Source organism: Loxodonta africana, chromosome 3 (genome assembly GCF_030014295.1).
Source record: "Loxodonta africana isolate mLoxAfr1 chromosome 3, mLoxAfr1.hap2, whole genome shotgun sequence".
Classification (NCBI taxonomy): Eukaryota; Metazoa; Chordata; class Mammalia; order Proboscidea; family Elephantidae; genus Loxodonta; species Loxodonta africana.
Genome location: NC_087344.1, coordinates 16,790,954 through 16,809,447, shown reverse-complemented (window position 1 = coordinate 16,809,447; position 18,494 = coordinate 16,790,954). Strand labels below are relative to the sequence as shown.

The following is an 18,494-nucleotide window of genomic DNA, read 5'->3' as shown; positions in this document are numbered from 1 at the left end:
AGTGATTGGCCCATTCTGATGATGCATCCAAAGTAAGTGAGTTGAAGACTCAGATCAATGTTCTGTTCTCAATTGGGTTTTCATTGGCTGATTTTTAGAAGTAGATTACTAGACCTTTCTTTCTAGTTTGTCTTAGTCTGCAAGTTCAGCTTAAACCTGTTCATGATGGGTGACCCTGCTGATGTTTGAAATACTGGTGGCATAACTTTCAGCATTGTTGCAACATGCAAGCCATCACAGTACAACAAAATGACAGACAGGTAGTGACATTACAGTAAGCACTTGTAGTCACTATGATGCTTGACTCCACATCAGACTTTCCCAATAAGAGGTTTAGTCTAAGCCTCCCATAGTGATGAAATTTCTCTTGCTGGTAATTAGTTTTGGAAGGTTCATATGTCCCATACCAGGCTGATAGTATAGGCTGTCTTCTAAATGATTCCTTGGGAAGATTATTTCTCTGTTACAAAGAGACCAAATAGAGGCAGTCAGTTTTCTGTCCTTTTATTGTTTCTGAGATGACCTATGTGCTGCTGCAGCCTTTAGTGATCATGAGGAGAACAACCTCAGCAAGAAGCCAACGTGTGAAGAGAGAAAATGCAACACTGTAGTTCTGTGCCTGAACCTATTCTACCTCTGAGACTCTTGTTAGGAGTGATAATTGTTTTTAATGCTTGACCCTGTTTGTGTCACTGATAAAGCTGAGGTGTCTCAAACCTTCTCTAACACATGAACTAATATGTTTATGCCAACTTTATAGATGATGATACTGAGCTTGGAAGCAAATTGTCGAATGTCAAACAGCTACTACTGAGCAGAGGTAAGATTCAACTTGATGTCCAGGATGAAGACCAGGTTCTCAAGATCAACGACAAGGTACATGGATGGGAACAGCCTAAAGAGGAGGGGCTGCCATACTGGATTCTCTGAGAGGACCAGGTGGGAGGAATCTTGCTTGGTTTTCCCATGTTCAGTGTTCTGATTCCATGTTGCTGATGAGTCTGACGTAATAGATATGCAAGGAGTGCTCATTTAAAGGAAGTCTCACATCTATCTTGTGAAACAAAATGAATATCACAAACCTTTCTCTATGCTCTCTCTGTTTTTCTCTCTTTCTCCTCCACTTCCTTCTTCCTTTCCTCTTTCACTCTTTTTCTCTCAGGCCTCCTCTCTCCTCCACTACCTCATTCCTCAAATTTTAATTATTGAATATCCTACTGCCTAGAAAATCACCAAATTCAAGACTATAGCTGCCTCTGGGAAGCAAAGGAGAAGAATGGGCAGGAATAAAAAAAAAGTGCTCTTTATGCATACTATCGTATTAATTTAAGAAGATAGTTGTTATGACAAAATATCAGCATTTTTTAAATTCTGGAAACATATATGTGGGTATTTCTCCTATTCTTCTGTGCTTTTGTGCCTGTTAAAATAGTTCATTGATCAATAAAGGGAAACAGGTAAATGGCTGATTTAGCCTGTGATATCTGCATATAAAAAAAAAGTTTTTTTTTTTTTTTTAATCTGCGTAGTTTTCCACTTTGTCATGGATAGAATTATGTCCCCCTACCAAAAAAATGTGTGTATTAACTTGGTTAGGCCATGAATCCCAGTATTCTCCATTTTGTGATTGCAATTTTATGTCAAAAAGGATTAGAGTGGGATTGTAACACATTTACCAGGTCACATCCCTGATCCAATGTAAATGGAGTTTCCCTGGGGTGTGGTCTGCACCACTTTTTATCTCTCAAAAGGTAAATGGAAAGGGAAGCAAGCAGAGAACCGGGGACCTCATACCACCAAGAAAGCAGCACCAAGAGCAGAGTGTGTCCTTTGGACCTGAAGTTCCTGTGCTGAGATTCTCCCAGACCAAGGGAAGACTGATGACAAGGACCTTCCTCCAGATGCATCACAGACAGAAAGCCTTCCCCTGGAGTTAGCACCCTGAATTCAGACTTCTAGTCAATCAGACTGTGAGACAATAAGTTTCTCTTTGTTAAAGCCATCTACTTGTGGTATTTCTGTTATAGCAGCACTAGATGTCTAAGACACACTTATTCTCACATAGTTCTCATAACCAGGTAACAGAGTGAAAACCAAAAGGAATATTAAGTATCATATATAAAAAAGTAAGAAGAAGATCAGCGTACAACTCTGCTCTCAAAAAACAGTAAAGGAAATTTTGGAAAAATCTAGAACGTTCAAAATTGAACAAGGGCAAGTTCCAGGAATTTTAGGGTCAGGGTAGGATATTAGCATAATGAGAGCTGTTCAAGTACTGGTGCAAAGGTACAAAGAAGTATGTCAAGAGGATGGACAATTAGGCATGTGTCTCACAAGTGACTCCATTCTGCTCATCTCCTGCAAATACCTACCTTACAGCTGCCCCCAAACGGACTGTTAGACAAAGATCTCTCCCAATTTGGAAGACATAAACTAGGGATCTTCAGATTACCTGGGTGCTAGCACTAAGGAGTGAGATTAAGTTCTCCAGAGATTAAAGGATAAAAATGGAAGTGCTGTACTCAAGGAGCGCAGAAAGACCAGGCTTTTGTGAAGAAATGATGATCTCTTCTTTTTAGGTGTGCTACCCACTGACCTGGGCAAGGCTATTGAGTGTGTGGTCATAGACAGACTATTCGTAGTCTCTGTGACCCTTGAAGTTTCAGTATCCAAAGCTCATCATTGGTCAAACTCTTTTGTTGTCATTCTGATCCCAGGCTAGTGAAAATCTTTAAGGAGCAAGGCTCAGAGAAAGAAGAACTTAGCATTGACTGATTCCTTCACCAGGGATATGCCATCGTCTTTCTTCCAAGTCTTTCTGCTCACATCCATTGCAAGTACCATGCACAAATGTACACAGAGCACTTCCATAATTAGATTCTAGTCCTTTTTTCAGATATATTCGAATGCATCCCTTTTCCAACAAAAATACCAGGGAGACTGACATCATGCTTAGGGTCACAAATACAGTTTATTATACTGGTATACATATTACCTGTATAGAAACAGGTGATAATTTTTATCAGTTCAACTTTATGGACTTCAACTCTAAAAAATTCCAGCTATAAGAGCCAGTTCTACGTATGGTTCACTGAAGGTTGCATATTGTATTCAGCTGTTTCTAATATGTTTTCTGTAATCAACATGGACTTAGCATGTAACAGAGATATTACTCATTTTTTAGAATTTTGCTACTAAGTTTTTTCAAATTCATAGTAGTAACTTCAATATACACCTTTTTTGTTTCCCACATTACTGACCATAGATTGAAATTGTGACTTTTTGTTATCAATATTGTTGAAATAAATTACAAATTATCCAGAGAGGAATCAACTGTGATACAATAGTTGTAACATACTATGATTTTGGGATTTCTTGCTACCACAACAAACTTATTTTTGGTTGATTGGTATGCTACAATAATTAAAATTCATGACAATGGTGTAGGGATAGAAACAAGAGACTTGTTGATTGGAAGAGAGAACCCAGAAGAGGACCAGCACGTAATAGTAACTATTTATGAAGACGTGGCATTACAACAAATGGATGGGCAATTTAATAAAAGTTTCAGGGACATAAAAATGAATTTGAATTCCTGCCTCACATCAAAGGCAAAAATTATTCCAGTGGGTTCACCCTTCAAATGTAGAAGGTAATACTATAAATATTTCAGATAAAGATAGATACGTAGAGGTTTCATAAACAAGACCTATTGAGGACAAACCATTAAGAAAAATATTGACAAATTCAACCATGTTAAAACTAAGCCCTTCTGTTCAGCCAAAAACACTAAAGGATATCCAAAACAAACCATACACCTTAAGAAGAAATTTTCCATGCATATAACCAACAAAGTATTAATATCCCAATTAAACAAAGCTTATAAATTAATAAGAAGAAAGATAAACCACTCAAAAGAAACACCATGAACAGATATTTCACAAAAGGGGAAAAATAAACAGCCCATAATACGTGAAAAACCTGTCAATCACATAATAAGAGAAATAGAAATCAATTAAATAATGTTTTACACCCAGCGGATTGATAAATGAAAATGTGTTGGTGATTAGGTGAACATGAGGAACATTGAACATTAGTGTAAATTAGTTCAACCACTGAGGAAACTCCTTGTAACTACTCAAAGGATAATAGGTGCTCCTCCATACCCAATAACTACCCTCCTCCAAGTATAAAACTCTTGCTCATTTCTGCCAGAAGATATGTATGGAACTATTGAAACAGCCCTATTCATAATAGCAGAAAACTAGTAAGCAAAATTCCCATGAACATCAAAAAGGAGAAATTTTGTGATATTACTATATATAATGTGAAAACACACAGCACTGACAATAAATTAGGTAGTGCTACACTCAACAAGAGGTTTGAATCTCAAAAGCACAATGATGAGAAAAACAAGGGAGACAGAGAATTCTTATATGAAGATTAAAGAATTAGTGCCAGTACCATTCAATAGGAAAATAAAAATCTCTTCAACAAATGGTACTGAGACAACTGGATAGCCACATGCAAAAGAGTAAAAGTGAATTCTTACCTCATAGCTTATATAAAAATTAACTCAGAATGGATCAAGGCCTGAATATATACACTAAAATATAGACTTCTTAGAAGGAAACATAGAGGCAAATCTTCAAGAACTTGAATTGGAAATGGTTTCTTAAATATGACACCAAAAGTACAGGCAACACTATTCACTTTTTTACTATAACAGGTAATATTCATAGGTTCCAGGGCTTAATATATGTTTTGGGGGAACCAGTATTTAACTCATACAGGGGAGATGTCTTCTGAGGACTCCATGGACAGGTCTATCAACAATATATCCAATGAAGAACAGTAAATTTTCTCTCTGGACATCATGTATGGATATGACACTATCATCTGCTAAAGCAATGAATATGACCATGAGGGAGACCAGTTCTATGATGAAGCCTACTCTCCTGTCCCTGTACATTCTCTACCTCTGGAAGGCCTTTCCCTGTAGTGAGATATAACTCTATTGTTTGAGGATATTAGAGTCAGTTCTTTTTCTTCTTAAAATCAAAGAATTCCTCACTGATGAAGTTCAGATACCTTATACTCATCTCAAGCCACAAAGACAATGTATTTATGCCATTTCGTAGATGATGAAATTGAGTATAGTGGATGCTAATGTTGCCCTGAAGAGACAGAAATGGATATCACTAATTAACAAATTTGAGTATAACCACGGCCAGCTCCCTTATATGACAGTGTGGCTAAATTGTTGTTAGATTGTTAGGTATCGTCAAGTGAGTTCCGACTCATAATAACCCTATGTACAACAGAATGAAACACTGCCTGGTCCTGCACCATCTTCATAAGGTTGCTGTGTTTGAGCCCATTGTTGCAGCCACTGTGTCAATCCATCTCACTGAGAGTCTCCCTCTTTACACTGACCTTCTATCTTATCAAGCATGATGTCCCTTACTAGGGACTGGTCCCTGCTGATAGTATGTCCAAAGTACTTGAGAAGAAAGTTCACCATCCTTGCTCCCAAGGAGCACTCTGGTTGTACTTCTTCCAAGACAGGCTTATTTATTCTGGCAGTCAATGGTTGTGATCATTAACGTTGTGTGTAAATTTGGCTGGGCCATGATTCTCAGAGGTTTGGCAGATATGATCTAGTTTGGCAGTCTTATGATGACGTGATCACCTCCATGATAAAAATTCATATAGTGTCATCACCTCCGTGATGGGAACTGCTCTGAGTAGCCAATCAGTTGAAATGGAGTTTCCTTGAGGGTGTGGTCTGCATTCAACATAAGTAGACTTTCTAGCAAGGCTTGGGGGGTTTGCTCACACTGAATCCTTCAGTTGGCTCCTGATCATCTGACGTCTGGTTCTTGGGACTTGTGCTAGCAGCTTGCCTGCCGTTTGCCTGCCGATCTTCGAATTGGTACATCTTCCTAGACTGTGAGCCAGAGCCCTGCTGCCTGGCTTGCTGATCTTGGGTTCTGCAGACCCTGCTGCTACATGAATCAGGAGAAGCCTCCAGCCTGACCCACATTCCAGCCTCTAAAACTCCATGAGCCATTTCCTTAATATAAAACTCTCTCTCTATATTTATACACTTCCCTTTCATCTGGTACCCGAGGGCTTCTTTCGCTGCTCTATTTGTTCAAGTTGTAGGGTTAATGCCTTGATTTTGGCCCTTTCTTCTTTTTGCATGTGTGCATTTATTACAATAAATTGACCCTTGAGCATTGCTTTTGCTGTTTCCCGAAGATTCTGGTAGGATGTGTTTTCATTCTCGTTTGATTCTATGAATCTCTGTATTCCGTCCATGCTTTCTTCTATAACCCAGTAGTTTTTGAGCAAGATATTTTTCATTTTTCATGTATTTGATTTTGTTTTTTTCTTGCTTTTTCTGTTGCTGATTTCTACTTTTTTTGGTTTTATAGTCAGAAAAGATGCTTTGTAATATTTCAATGTTTTGGATTCTGTTAAGGCTTGTTTTGTGGTCTAATATGAGGTTTATTCTGGACAATGTTTCATGTGCATTGGAAAAGAAAGTATACTTGACTGCTGTTGGGTGGAGTGTTCTGTATATGTGTATGAGATCAAGTTGGTTGACTGCGACCTTTAGATCTTCTGTGTCTTTATTGAGCTTCTTTCTAGATGTTCTGCCCTTTGCCAAAAGTGGCGTATTAGAGTCCTACTACTATTGTGGAGCTGTCTATTCTTTTTTCACTGCAGTTAGAGTTTGTTTTATATATTTCAGAGCCCTGTTGTTGGGTGGATATAAACTTATTACAGTTATGTTCTCCTGGTGTGTTGGGCCTTTAATCATTATGTAGTACCCTCCCTTATGCTTTGTGGTGGATTTTGCTTTAAAGCCTATTTTGGCTGAGATTAATATTGCCACCCCTACTCTTTTTTTGTTGTTGTTTGCTTAATATATGTATTTTTTTCCATCCTTTGAATTTTAGTTTGTGTCTCTGAGTCTAAGGCATGTCTCTCTTAGACAGCATGTAGATGGATCATATTTTTTATCCATTCTGCCACTCTCTGTCTCTTTATTGGTGCATTTAGTTCATTTACATTCAAGGTAATTATTGATAGGTATTTGCTTTGTGCTTAGTGCTGCCATTTTGATTTTTTTTTTAATGGTATTGTCCATTTCTTTGATCCACTTTGTGCTGAGTCATTTTTCTTTATGCATTTCCTTTTCATCTTTTTCACTGTTGTTGATTTTGTATTTGCTGAGTCTTTATTTTTTTTTTTCTTTTGGTGTGTAAATTTGTTAGTTTCTTTTGTGGTTACCCTAAAAATAACCTGTATTTTTGTAAGTTTAAATCAACCTTTTATTCCTTAACTTCTTCTCCATATGAAACTTCTGTCACTACACTATTAGTCCCTCTTTTCTATTTTAATGTTGTCATCTTTCACATATTGACATCTCTGTTTCCTGATTTCCAGTGTTTTAGCTTTGACTTATTTTTGTGACTTCCCTATCTGTTTATTCTGTCCTGTGTTCTAGTCTTGGGTTTTTACCTGGTATCATTGATTCTCTAGCCAGATGGCTCCCTTTAGTATTTCTTGTAATTTTGGCCTGGTTTGTACAAATTCTATTAGCTTCTCTTTATCTGGAAATGCCCTAATTTTGTCTTCATATTTGAGAGATAGTTTTGCTGGATATATAATTCTTGGCTGGCAATTTTATTTTCCTTCCAGGTTTTATATATGTTATCCTATTGCCTTCTTGCCTGCATGGTTTCAGCTGAGTATTCTGAGCTTATTCGTATTGACTTGTCTTTGTAGGTAACTTTTTGTTTATCTGTAGCTGCTCTTAAAGTTCTATCTTTATCTTTGGTTTTGGCAAGTTTGATTTTATGTCTTAGTGAATTTCTTTTGAGATTTATCCTGTGCGGAGTTTGATCAGTTTCTTGGGTAGGTATCTTCTCATCTTTCATGATATCAGGGAAGTTTTCTGCAGCAAATCTTCAAGAATTCTCTCTGTGTTTTCCGTTATCCCCAACTGTTTTGGTACTTCAATCACTCATAGGTTATTCCCCTTGATAGAGTCTCACATAATTCCTAAGGTTTCTTTCTTTCTTTTTTCTGATTTTTCCTCGAGTAAACAGCTATCAAGTGCTTTATGTTCAGTCTCACTAATTCTGACTTCCATTTCCTCAATTCTGCTCATATGACTTTCTACTGAGTTGTTTAATTCCGAAATTTTATTGTCAGTTTTTTGAATTTCTATTTTCTGTCTCTCTATGGATTCTAGCAGCCTGTTAAATTTGTCATTCTGCTCTTGTATAGCTTTCCTGAATTCCTCTATTGCTCTGTCTGTGTGCTCTTTGGCTTGGTCTGAGTTTTGCCTGATCTCCTTTCTGATCTCTTGAAGAGCTCCATATATTAGTCTTTTGAATTCTACCTCTGGTAATTCCAAGACCTTCTCTTCCTGCATGAAGTTTCCTGCTTCTTTGTTTTGGTTGCTAGCTGGAGCCATCATGGTCTGCCTTTTTATGTGATTTGATATTGACTGTTGTCTCTGAGCCATTAATAATTTATTATATTTATTTATTGTGTATTTGTTTATTGTGTCCTAGCTTCTTATTTTGTTTTGTCTTGATATGCCCAAATAGGCTGTGCATATGGGCTACCCTGATTATAGGCATCTTTGAAGCTCTCACATCCTGTCACCAGGGGGTTAGGGCTGCTACTAGGTGTGTGAGCCCAGAAATCAGTTTACTTTTTTGGGTAGACTCAGCTCAACTGTTCAGGTCATCGGTCACTGAGTAGGTGGTTCAGGCTCTCACCTACAGTCCTAGATGGGCAGGGCTACATATGGGTGATCGGAGTACAGGCACAGGTAGCTGGCTGCAGTAGGTGGTTATGTGCTGGGCAAGGTAGGGGGCTGATAGCTGCCCCTGAGTGCCTAGGTGGGATGTGTGTCCCTGTCCTCAAGAGTGCATAGGTGGGTGGGTTTTGCAGGAAAACTTTGGGCATGCAATGCTGTTTGTTTGCTGTAAGGACGGAGAAGCACCACTTATTCTCAGATCCCTCTAGGGGATGGCTAGGTGGATTGGGTGAAGCCACCAGTCCTCAGGCCCCTGATGTTGTTGGTTGAAGATCCTGCTTAATGGGTAGGGTGGTGTCAAAACTTACAAATCCACCACTCCCTCTTAGTTGTTGCAGTTGAAAATAGGCTTCTGGTACATACCCTGTTGTACTATACTAATGAGGGCCAACACTGTTGAAATGGCCCATGCAGTTCTAGGCAGGAGTGAAAGGCATTCAAAGACCATGGACCCCTTATAGGCAAAGGGACAGTTCCTGTCCTGAGTCCCTGGCTTAAGGGGCATAGTGATTTTTTTAATCTGCAAGAATGGTGTGGGTGCAGTTAGCCTTGAGCTCCCAGCTTAGTGGAGCTGGTGGCCACCTTTGTTTGTTTGTTCATTTGTTTATTTGTTCCCTCCCCAAAGCTGAGGGACTGGGTTGAGTGCAACAGGTTCCACTTCTAGCCTAGGGGGCATGAAACTGCTGAACACTGCTGGACCAGCACCAGAACAAAGCAGGGAGGGTGCAGATGAGGGGAAGAGAGGCATTTTTCCCTTACATAAGTCCTATAGGAAAAAGGGTTATTTCGATCCCATGTGGTAGGTTAGACACTTGCACTTAACTTTCACCAATCAAGTGCCCCTTCCTCCTGGCTCCAGATGCTCTAAATGTTCCAGCCTACCGTGTGCTGGCTAGATCAAGTCTGGCACCTCTTCACTGCTTTTAAACTGTCTCTTCCTCCCCCTGCCACTTGGTCTGTCTCCTCAACTTTGTCTTTGATGTTAAGGGCTCCTAGATTGTCATATATAATTGATTCACTTGTTTTTTCCTTTTGGGTCTGTGTTGTAAGAGGGACCTCAGGAACATCTGACTATTCCAGCCACTTGGTCCTACCTGTGAATTATATTTTAAATAAATGCTATTAGAAGTTAAAATAAATTAAACTTTTGTGCATTAAAGCACCTTATCAAGGAAAGAGATAACCTATAAAATGTAACAAAGTATTTGAGAACAATGTATCTGATAAGGCTTTCATGCCCAGTATACAGAAAGATCTCCTACAGCTCCATGACAAAAAGACAACCCAATTTGAAAATGAGCTAAGAACTTGAATAGATATTTCTCCAAAGATGTACAAATGACCAATAAGGACATAGAAAGATGCTCAACATCAATAGTAATAATGGAAATACAAATCAAAACCACAATGAGATATCCCTCTCACACCCACCAGGATAGCTGTTATCAGAAAAATAGAAATTAATAAGTATTGATGAGGGTGTGGGGAAATTGAAATGCCCATCCTTTGCTGGTGGGAATGTAAAATTCCACACTGTTTTGGAAAACACTTCTGTGTTTCTTCAAAATTTAAACATAGAATTATCATATGACCCAGCAAATCTACTCCCACATGTATATCCAAAAGACTTGTAAGCAGGGACTCAAGTTGCTTTACATCAACGATGATAGTGGCATTTTTTACAGTAGCCCAGATGTGTAAGCATCTCAAGTGTCAATCAACAAATGAATGTATAAACAAAATGTGGTTTCTATTTTGGGTGATAAAAACCATTATGAAGTAGATAATGGTAATGGTTGTGCAACTAGATGCAAGTACTTATTGTTACTGAATTGTATACTTAAATATGGTTTAAATAGCAAAGTTTTCTTACATATATATATCTTACCATGATAAAATTTCAAAAAACAAATTATATTATGTCCCTATTTGTGGATGATATGATACTATACATCAAAAACACAAAAGACTCCATTAGAAAACTACTGCAACTAATAAATTCAGCAGACTTGCAAGATACAAGACAAACATAACAAAAATCATTTGGATTCCTACACACCAATAAAGAGAACAATGAAAAGGAAATCAAGAAAAAAAAATACCATTTATGATAGCTCCTAAAAAAAAATACTTTGGAATAAATCTAACCAGGGATATAAAAGACGTATGCAAAGAAAACTACAAAACACTACTGTAAGAAACCAAAAAAGGTCTACATAAATGGAAAAACATACCATGCTCATGGATAGGTAGACTCAACATTGTGAAAAGACAATTCTACCCAAAGTGGTTTACAAATACAATGCAATACCGATTGAAATACCAACAACATTCTTTAAAGAGGTGGAAAAACATATCATTAACTTCATATAGAAGAGAAGAAGCCCTGGATAAGTAAAGCACTACTGAAGACAAAGAGTAAAGTAGGAGGACACGCACTACCTGACCTCAGAACCTACTATACAGCTACGGTAGTTAAAACAGCCTGGTACTGGTACAATAACAGATATATGCACCAATGGAACAGAATTGAGAACACAGATGTGAATCCATCCACCTGTGTTCACCTGATCTTCAACAAGGGCCCAGAGTCCATCGAATGGGGAACAAACAGCCTTTTTAACAAATGGTGAGGCAAAAGTGGATGTCCATTTGCAAAAAAAAAAAAAAAAAAAGAAGAAGAAACAGGACCCATATCTCACACCACATACAAAAACTAACTCAAAATGGATCCAAGACCTAAATATAAAGCCAAAAACTATGAAGTTCATAGAAGAAAAAAAGATCAGTGCTAGAGGCCCTAATAGACAGCATTAACAGGATACAAACCACAACAACAACACACAAGCTCCAGAGGATAAGCTAGTTAACTGGAATCTTCTAAAAGTTAAAGACTTCTGCTTATCAAAAGTTTTCACCAAAAGAGTAAAAAGAGAACCTACAGACTGGAAAAAGTTTTGGCTATTATAAATCAGACAAAGGTCCAATCTCTAAAATCTACAAGAAAATCTAACACTTCTACAACAAAAAGACAAATAATCCAATTAAAAAATGGGCAAAGGAAATGAATAGACACTTCTCCAAATAAGACATTCAAGCAGCTAACAGACACATGAGTAAATGTTTGTGGTCGCTAGCCATTAGAGAAATGTAAATCAAAACCACAATGATATACCATCTCATTCTGACATTATTGGTGCAAATCAATACAACAGGAAATAACAAATGTTGGAGAGGCTGCAGGTAGATTGAAACACTTATTCACTGCTGGTGGGAATGCAAAATGATGCAACCAATTTGGAAAATGGTATGGTACTTCCTTAGAAAGCTAGAAAGAGAAATACCATATGATCCTGCAATCCCACTCCTAGAAATACATCCTAGAGAAATAAGAACCGTCACGGGAATAGACATATGCACACCCATGTTTATTGCAGCATTGTTCACAATAGCAAAAAGATGGAAACAACCTAGATGCCCATCAACAGATGAATGGATAAACGAACTGTGGTACATTCACACAATGGAGCATTATGCAATGTTAAAGAACAATGATGAATCTGTGAAGCATCTCATAACATGAAGGAATCTGGAGGGCATTATTCTGAGTGAAATAAGTCAATCACAAAAGGACAAGTATTGTATGAGAACACTAGTGTAAAAAGTCATGAAAAGGTTTGCATACAAAAAGAAACAATATTTGATGGTTATGAGGGAGGGGATATGTGGGGATGGAAAAACACTTAATGGACAATAGATAAGTGGTAACTTTGGTGAAGGGTAAGACAGTACACAAAACTGGGGAAGCCAGCACAACCTGGGCAAGTCAAGCTCATGGTAGCTCCACAGACACATCCAATCTACCTGAGGGGTGGAATTGCTTGGCTGAGGGCTGTGGGGACCATGGTCTTGGGGAACATCTAGCTCAATTGACATAACATAGTTTATAAAGAAAACCTTCTGCATTCTACTTTGGTGAGTAGCGTCTGGGGTTTTAAAAGCCTGTGAGTGGGCGTCTAGATACTCCACTGGTCTCAGCCCTTCGGGAGCAAGAAGGAATGAAGAAAGATAAAGATATAAGGAAAAGGTTAGTCCAAAAGACTAATAGACCATATCTACCATGATCTCCTTGAGACTAAGAGCAGTACAACTAGTTGGTGCTTGGCTACCACCACTATACTGCTCTGTTAGGGATTAAAATAGAGGGTCCTGGCCAGAGCTGGACAAAAATGTAGAAAAAAATTCTAACTCAGAAAGAAGGGCCAGAGTTGCTTGGCCTGACAGGAACTGGAGAAACCCTGAGAGTATGGGCCCCGGACACCCATTCAGCTCAGTAATGAGGTCACTCCTGAGGTTTACCCTTCAGCCAAAGGTTGAATAGGCCCATGGAACAAAACAAGACTAAAGGGGCACACCAGCTCTAAGGCAGGGACTGGCAGGCAGGAGGGAACAGGAAAGCTGGTATTAGGGAACCCAGGGTTAAAAAGGGAGAGTGTTGACATGTTGTGGGGTTATTAACCAATGTCATACAACAATGTGTATACTGTTTTATGAGAAACTAGTTTGTTCTGTAAACTTTCATCTAAAGTACAATAAAAAAATTTCATCAACATCAGAAGGGATACACATTTTGTAATGTCACATACGTAATGTAAAAATATACAGAATTGAAAATAAATGAATTAAGATTACATGCAGAAACATGATTAAATTTCAAAAGCACAATCAGGACACAGAATTCATTCATTAAAATTTCACTACTAATAAATTTAGAAATAGGCAAATTTATAAATCAGACAGGAATGCACCTAGGAATGACTAAAAACTTCCCTTCAGTCACATTGCCAGTATTGTAGCAAAAATACAAAAACTGGCAATTTCACAGGTCTATCAAATGACATTTCTTGGCTCAGTGGTTGAATGCTTGGCTGCTAGCCAAAAAGCTCGTGGCTCAAAACCACACTGCTGCCCTCTGAGAGGAAGAACAGGTAATTTGCTTTCATAAAGATTACAGGTTGTTATGAGTTGGAATTGACTGGACGACATCCAACAACAACAACAACATTAATTATATATGGCTGCAATATCAAACTATCACAGAAGTGAGTGGTTTAAAATGAGAAAAACATTATTGTCTCCAAGTTCTGTAGGCTAGAAGTCCAAATTCAGGTTGTCAACAGGACTATGTCCCCTCTGAATCTCCGGGGGAAGATCCTTTCTTGTCTGTCCCAACTTCTGGTATCCCTATGAATTCTTTGGCTTGCAGCTGCAGCTTCACTCCATATCTTCCTTTGTCTTCACAAGACATCCTCCCTCTTTGACTCTCTGTCTCAATATCTTCTCTTTTATAAAGATAACACTCATATTGGTTTAGGACTCTCCCTACTCCAGCATGACCTCATATTAACAGGTAACATCTTCAAAGATCTTATTTCCAAACAAAGTCACGTTTGCAGGTACCAGGAGTTAGGACCACAACCTATCTTTTTAGGAGGCATAATTAAATCCATAACAATAAAATTCAACAAAATAGAAGAACATAGGAGAAAGTGATAAATACCAAATTCAGGATAGTGTTTGCCACTGGGAGGGTAGAAGGCAATAAGACTAGGAGACTATTCATTGGATTATGTGGTGATGTCATTATTTCATAACCTAGGTCATGGGTATATGATTCCTCATTATATTACAATTCTTTAAAAACTACTGATACATTTTATACAGTATTTGCATATGATATATTAATAATAAGTAAAATGGAAAAGATTCCACTTTCTGGATTCTTTCATATTCTAGATTCTAAATCCATTCTCTCATCTTCTTCTAATATTCAAGTCATGCTTGTCAAACTTCAGCATACATCAAAATGTCAAAAAAGTAATTATTTAGAATGTTCATCCTACAAACATCTCCCCAGATATCAAAGCCAGTAGGTAGTGGGTGAGGTATGGAAACAAGCAGTATGAACAAGGTCTCAGGTGACTCACCTCTGCAAGTGTTTTACGGACATAAATGGAGACAACTTTGCAATACAATACACCTGGTGTGCCTGGTGATGAGCTGACTTCCCGGTTTAGTGCCAAACACAATCCCACCACCACCATCAAGGATGACCAGAAGGCACTCCAGACACTCCATTAATTCACCTCCAAGGTCTATTTTATTGTCAGCTCAACACCACAGAGATGATTCTGAGTGATAATCCTGATTCTTCGTGGTTGTGGGAAAACTGATCACCCTAAGCCTGCCAACTTCCCTTTTGTCTCATTCCATTTTACACTCCACATGTCTTCCTCAAAATAAAGTCCATGTCCATAGAAAAACTGTTTTCCTCATAATTACACATTACAGAATTTTCCATGAGATCCCTAAGACAGCAGCCAACCCTCTAAGGCTTCAATGGTTCAATTAATTTTACTCAATCTCTGTGTTGACTCACCAGAGATAAGAAAGAAAAACTGCTAAATAAGGTAGCTAAGGAGAAAAGTAAAATCTCATAGATACTCTGGCCAATAAATCAATGAGTAACGATCAAGTCAAATATGTTTCCAAAAAAGATGACCAATTCTACTCTGCCTAACTCAATAATTATTCATTTGACTTTATTGCTAAAACAGGTAAAACCTACTAATAGCTATTGCAATAATGGTAAACTAATAAAAGTACTGAAGGAAGTGGTAAAAATATGTCAGAGCAAAGTATAATAAGCCTTATAAATTATGGCCAAATACAAAACATAATGGTCCTAGTTAAATTTTATTGAGTATTATGTGCCAGGCATTATATTAAGTGCTTGTAGTGGTTATAAGAATTAACTTCCCAACAGCAAAAAATACACTACATGGTCAATCTACGGCTCTCATAATAACTAGTATCTCCCAAACAGATACGTGATTAGAAACAGATATATGCTATTCTCAGTGATCAGATGGGAGCAGATGTCTCCTATACGATTCTATGGGAAAGTCTATTAACAGTATGTACTCTATTAACAATTTTTATCAAAAAATTTCTGTTGTACATAGGGTCACTATGAGTTGCAATTGACTCAATGGCACCTAACAACATTAACAATAGGTCCAGAAATGTCAGTTTTGTGCCTGTATGCATGATGTCTGGATATGACGCCTGAGTCTGTTGCAGTCACCTGTGACAACAAGTAGAACGATTTCTAGGATGAGGGCATTTCATGAGGAAATGAATGAAGTCTTAATGTTCTGCTCCTGTGCATTTCGAATCTCTGACATCCTTGTAATGAAAGATAACTCTCTGTTGTTTGGACACTCAGAGTCAGGGTTATGCTTTCTTAATAGAAACAAAGCCTTGGAGTTGAAATCATTTATCTGACACCACAAAGCTACAAAAAGAGCAAAGTCAGGTTTCAATCCCAAGTTGAATTACACCTAGCCATTATGTTATCTCTTCATTTTAGAAGAACGTGGTGGGGCAAAATCAAGCATTCTGGCTCAAGAGTATCCTGTCACTTTGATGAAATTTAGAAATCCCAAACCAAAGCTCATAATATAATCACTGAAAAGCAGTTGTGCCCCTGATAACACTCCTCAAGGCTGCCTTCATGTCCCTGTTTCTCAGGCTGTAGATGAAGGGGTTCATCATGGAAGCTACCATAGCGTACAGCATTGAAGCTACTGCAGTTTTCTTGGAAGAGTGTGTAAATGTCGTACTTATATACGAACCAAAAGCTGTTTCAGAGAATAAGAAAACAACTGAGAGGTGAGACCCACAGGTAGAAAAAGCTTTATACTTTCCACCTGCTGATGGCATTCTCAAAATGGAAGAGACAATTTGAGTATAAGAGAAAATGATTCCAGAGAAAGGAAGAACATCCAGTATGCTAGCTGTAAAATATAAGATTGATGTTATTGGTGAGAGTTTCAGAACAGGCAACTTTGATGACCTGAAAAACTTCACAAAATAAGTAAAGCATTTCCAGATCTGTGCAGAAGGACAGACTCAACAACATCAGACTGTGGAGCAGGGCATCCACAATGCTAACGAGCAAGGAGACTAGAATCAGCAGGCCACAGAAGTGGGCATCCATGATGACCATGTACCTCAGTGGGTGACAAATGGCCACATAGCGGTCATAGGCCATTACTCCAAGGAAAAAATTTTCCAAAGTACTAAAAATCATGACAAAGCAGACCTGGGTGAGGCATCCTGCATAAGTGATGCTCTGATTTTTTGCTTGGAGGTTTACCAGCATCTTTGGGAGCGTGGTGGTGCTGAGACAGATGTCAGTAAATGAGAGATTGGAAAGAAAGAAGTACATGGGGGTGTGGAGGTGGGGGTCAGAGCTGACGGCCAGGATGATGAGCAGGTTTCCCAGGACAGTGACCAAATATATGGACAGAAACAGGCTAAAAAGGAGAGGTTGCAGTTCCTGATCCTCTGTCAGTGCCAGGAGAAGGAATTCTGAAACATCTGTTTGGTTTCTCGGTTCCATATTGTTGATGAATCTGGTGGAAAAGATTGAGGCGACTGACAATCAAATGTCAGGAAGCAGCATCTTAGGATGGAAACAAGAGGAATGGGTGGGAATATAAAGGTGTTGCCTTCTGCATGTATATTGTTCGGTTATTTAAAAAAAGTGGAGAAGCTGATATAGCAGGGTATCAACATTTATTTATTATTTTAGAAAGGAGTGAGGAGGTGGTCATTTTTTTATTACATTCTTTGTGCTCTTATTAGCATTTTAAATATTTGGTAATTGTGGAAAGAGAAACATATTCTGGAGGCAGCCTGATAAGACTGTCTCAGACACAATTGCTGTCTTTCAAAATTAGAACTGGGCAACAGAAATACAAGTATTCCCTCCTTTTTGAAAGTTCATGTTATGCTACTTTATTTTTCGAAAGATTCACATCAGTACCTGTTTTCTTCACTAACTGAAAGAAGTTCAAAGAGTATTTTTGCTTAAAAAAATAGAGATCAAAAACAAAACTCACCTTCAGTGTTTTTTTTTCAACAATTCTGTAAAGAGGTATTGCATACCTGCTAGCGATGAGAGTCCATCCCCAAGCCCCTTTCCTGAAAACTACACTCAGCAGTTGTCATACCTTTGAACTGCGTCTGTGAACACTGTATGTTAGTTTTATTTTAGGTTATATGTGTTATTTTGTATGATTTGGTGTGTTATTTTGGGGTCTGAGAATGCTCAAAATTTTTTCCCATATAAATTAGTGGTAATGGCTTCTTCACTTAAGGCCATTTCAACTGATGAAAGCTTTTGTAGGAACACTCTATTTTCAGATAGTGGGGGAAACCTGTAAGAAAAATGTGTGCTAACAACTAGGAATGGGAAGATAAGGTTAAGCTGATAAATCTACTTTTGCCACCACAAGAATGCTAGTAAATATCAGAGAATTTTAAAATAGTCATCATGATTGAGAAGGGGCAGATTTCTTTTCAGGAGGAAAATGGTCAGGAGGACAGTAGCAGAATGACAGCTCCTTGCTATTGGTGCAAAGATACAAGGAAACATGTTGTCAGGAAGATGGAAGACAGTTAGACAGGAGTTGAGATGTCTTGATTCCAATCATTTCATGCACACACTATTTTCACAGGCATCATTCCTCTATATGTTCCTCTATTAAAATATTTGTCCTCACTTCTAAATATTAACTAA

The 18,494-nt window shown here is 38.1% G+C and overlaps 1 protein-coding gene across 1 annotated transcript; it reads right to left on the bottom strand.

Annotated features, from left to right (window-relative positions):
• Positions 1 to 16,700: 16,700 nt before the first annotated feature.
• LOC135230504 (olfactory receptor 7G2-like) lies at positions 16,701 to 17,312 on the bottom strand. The gene has a single exon (XM_064279858.1). It carries the CDS (start codon positions 17,310 to 17,312, stop codon positions 16,701 to 16,703), a length of 612 nt encoding a protein of 203 aa, XP_064135928.1.
• Between the last annotated feature and the right edge of the window lie 1,182 nt (positions 17,313 to 18,494).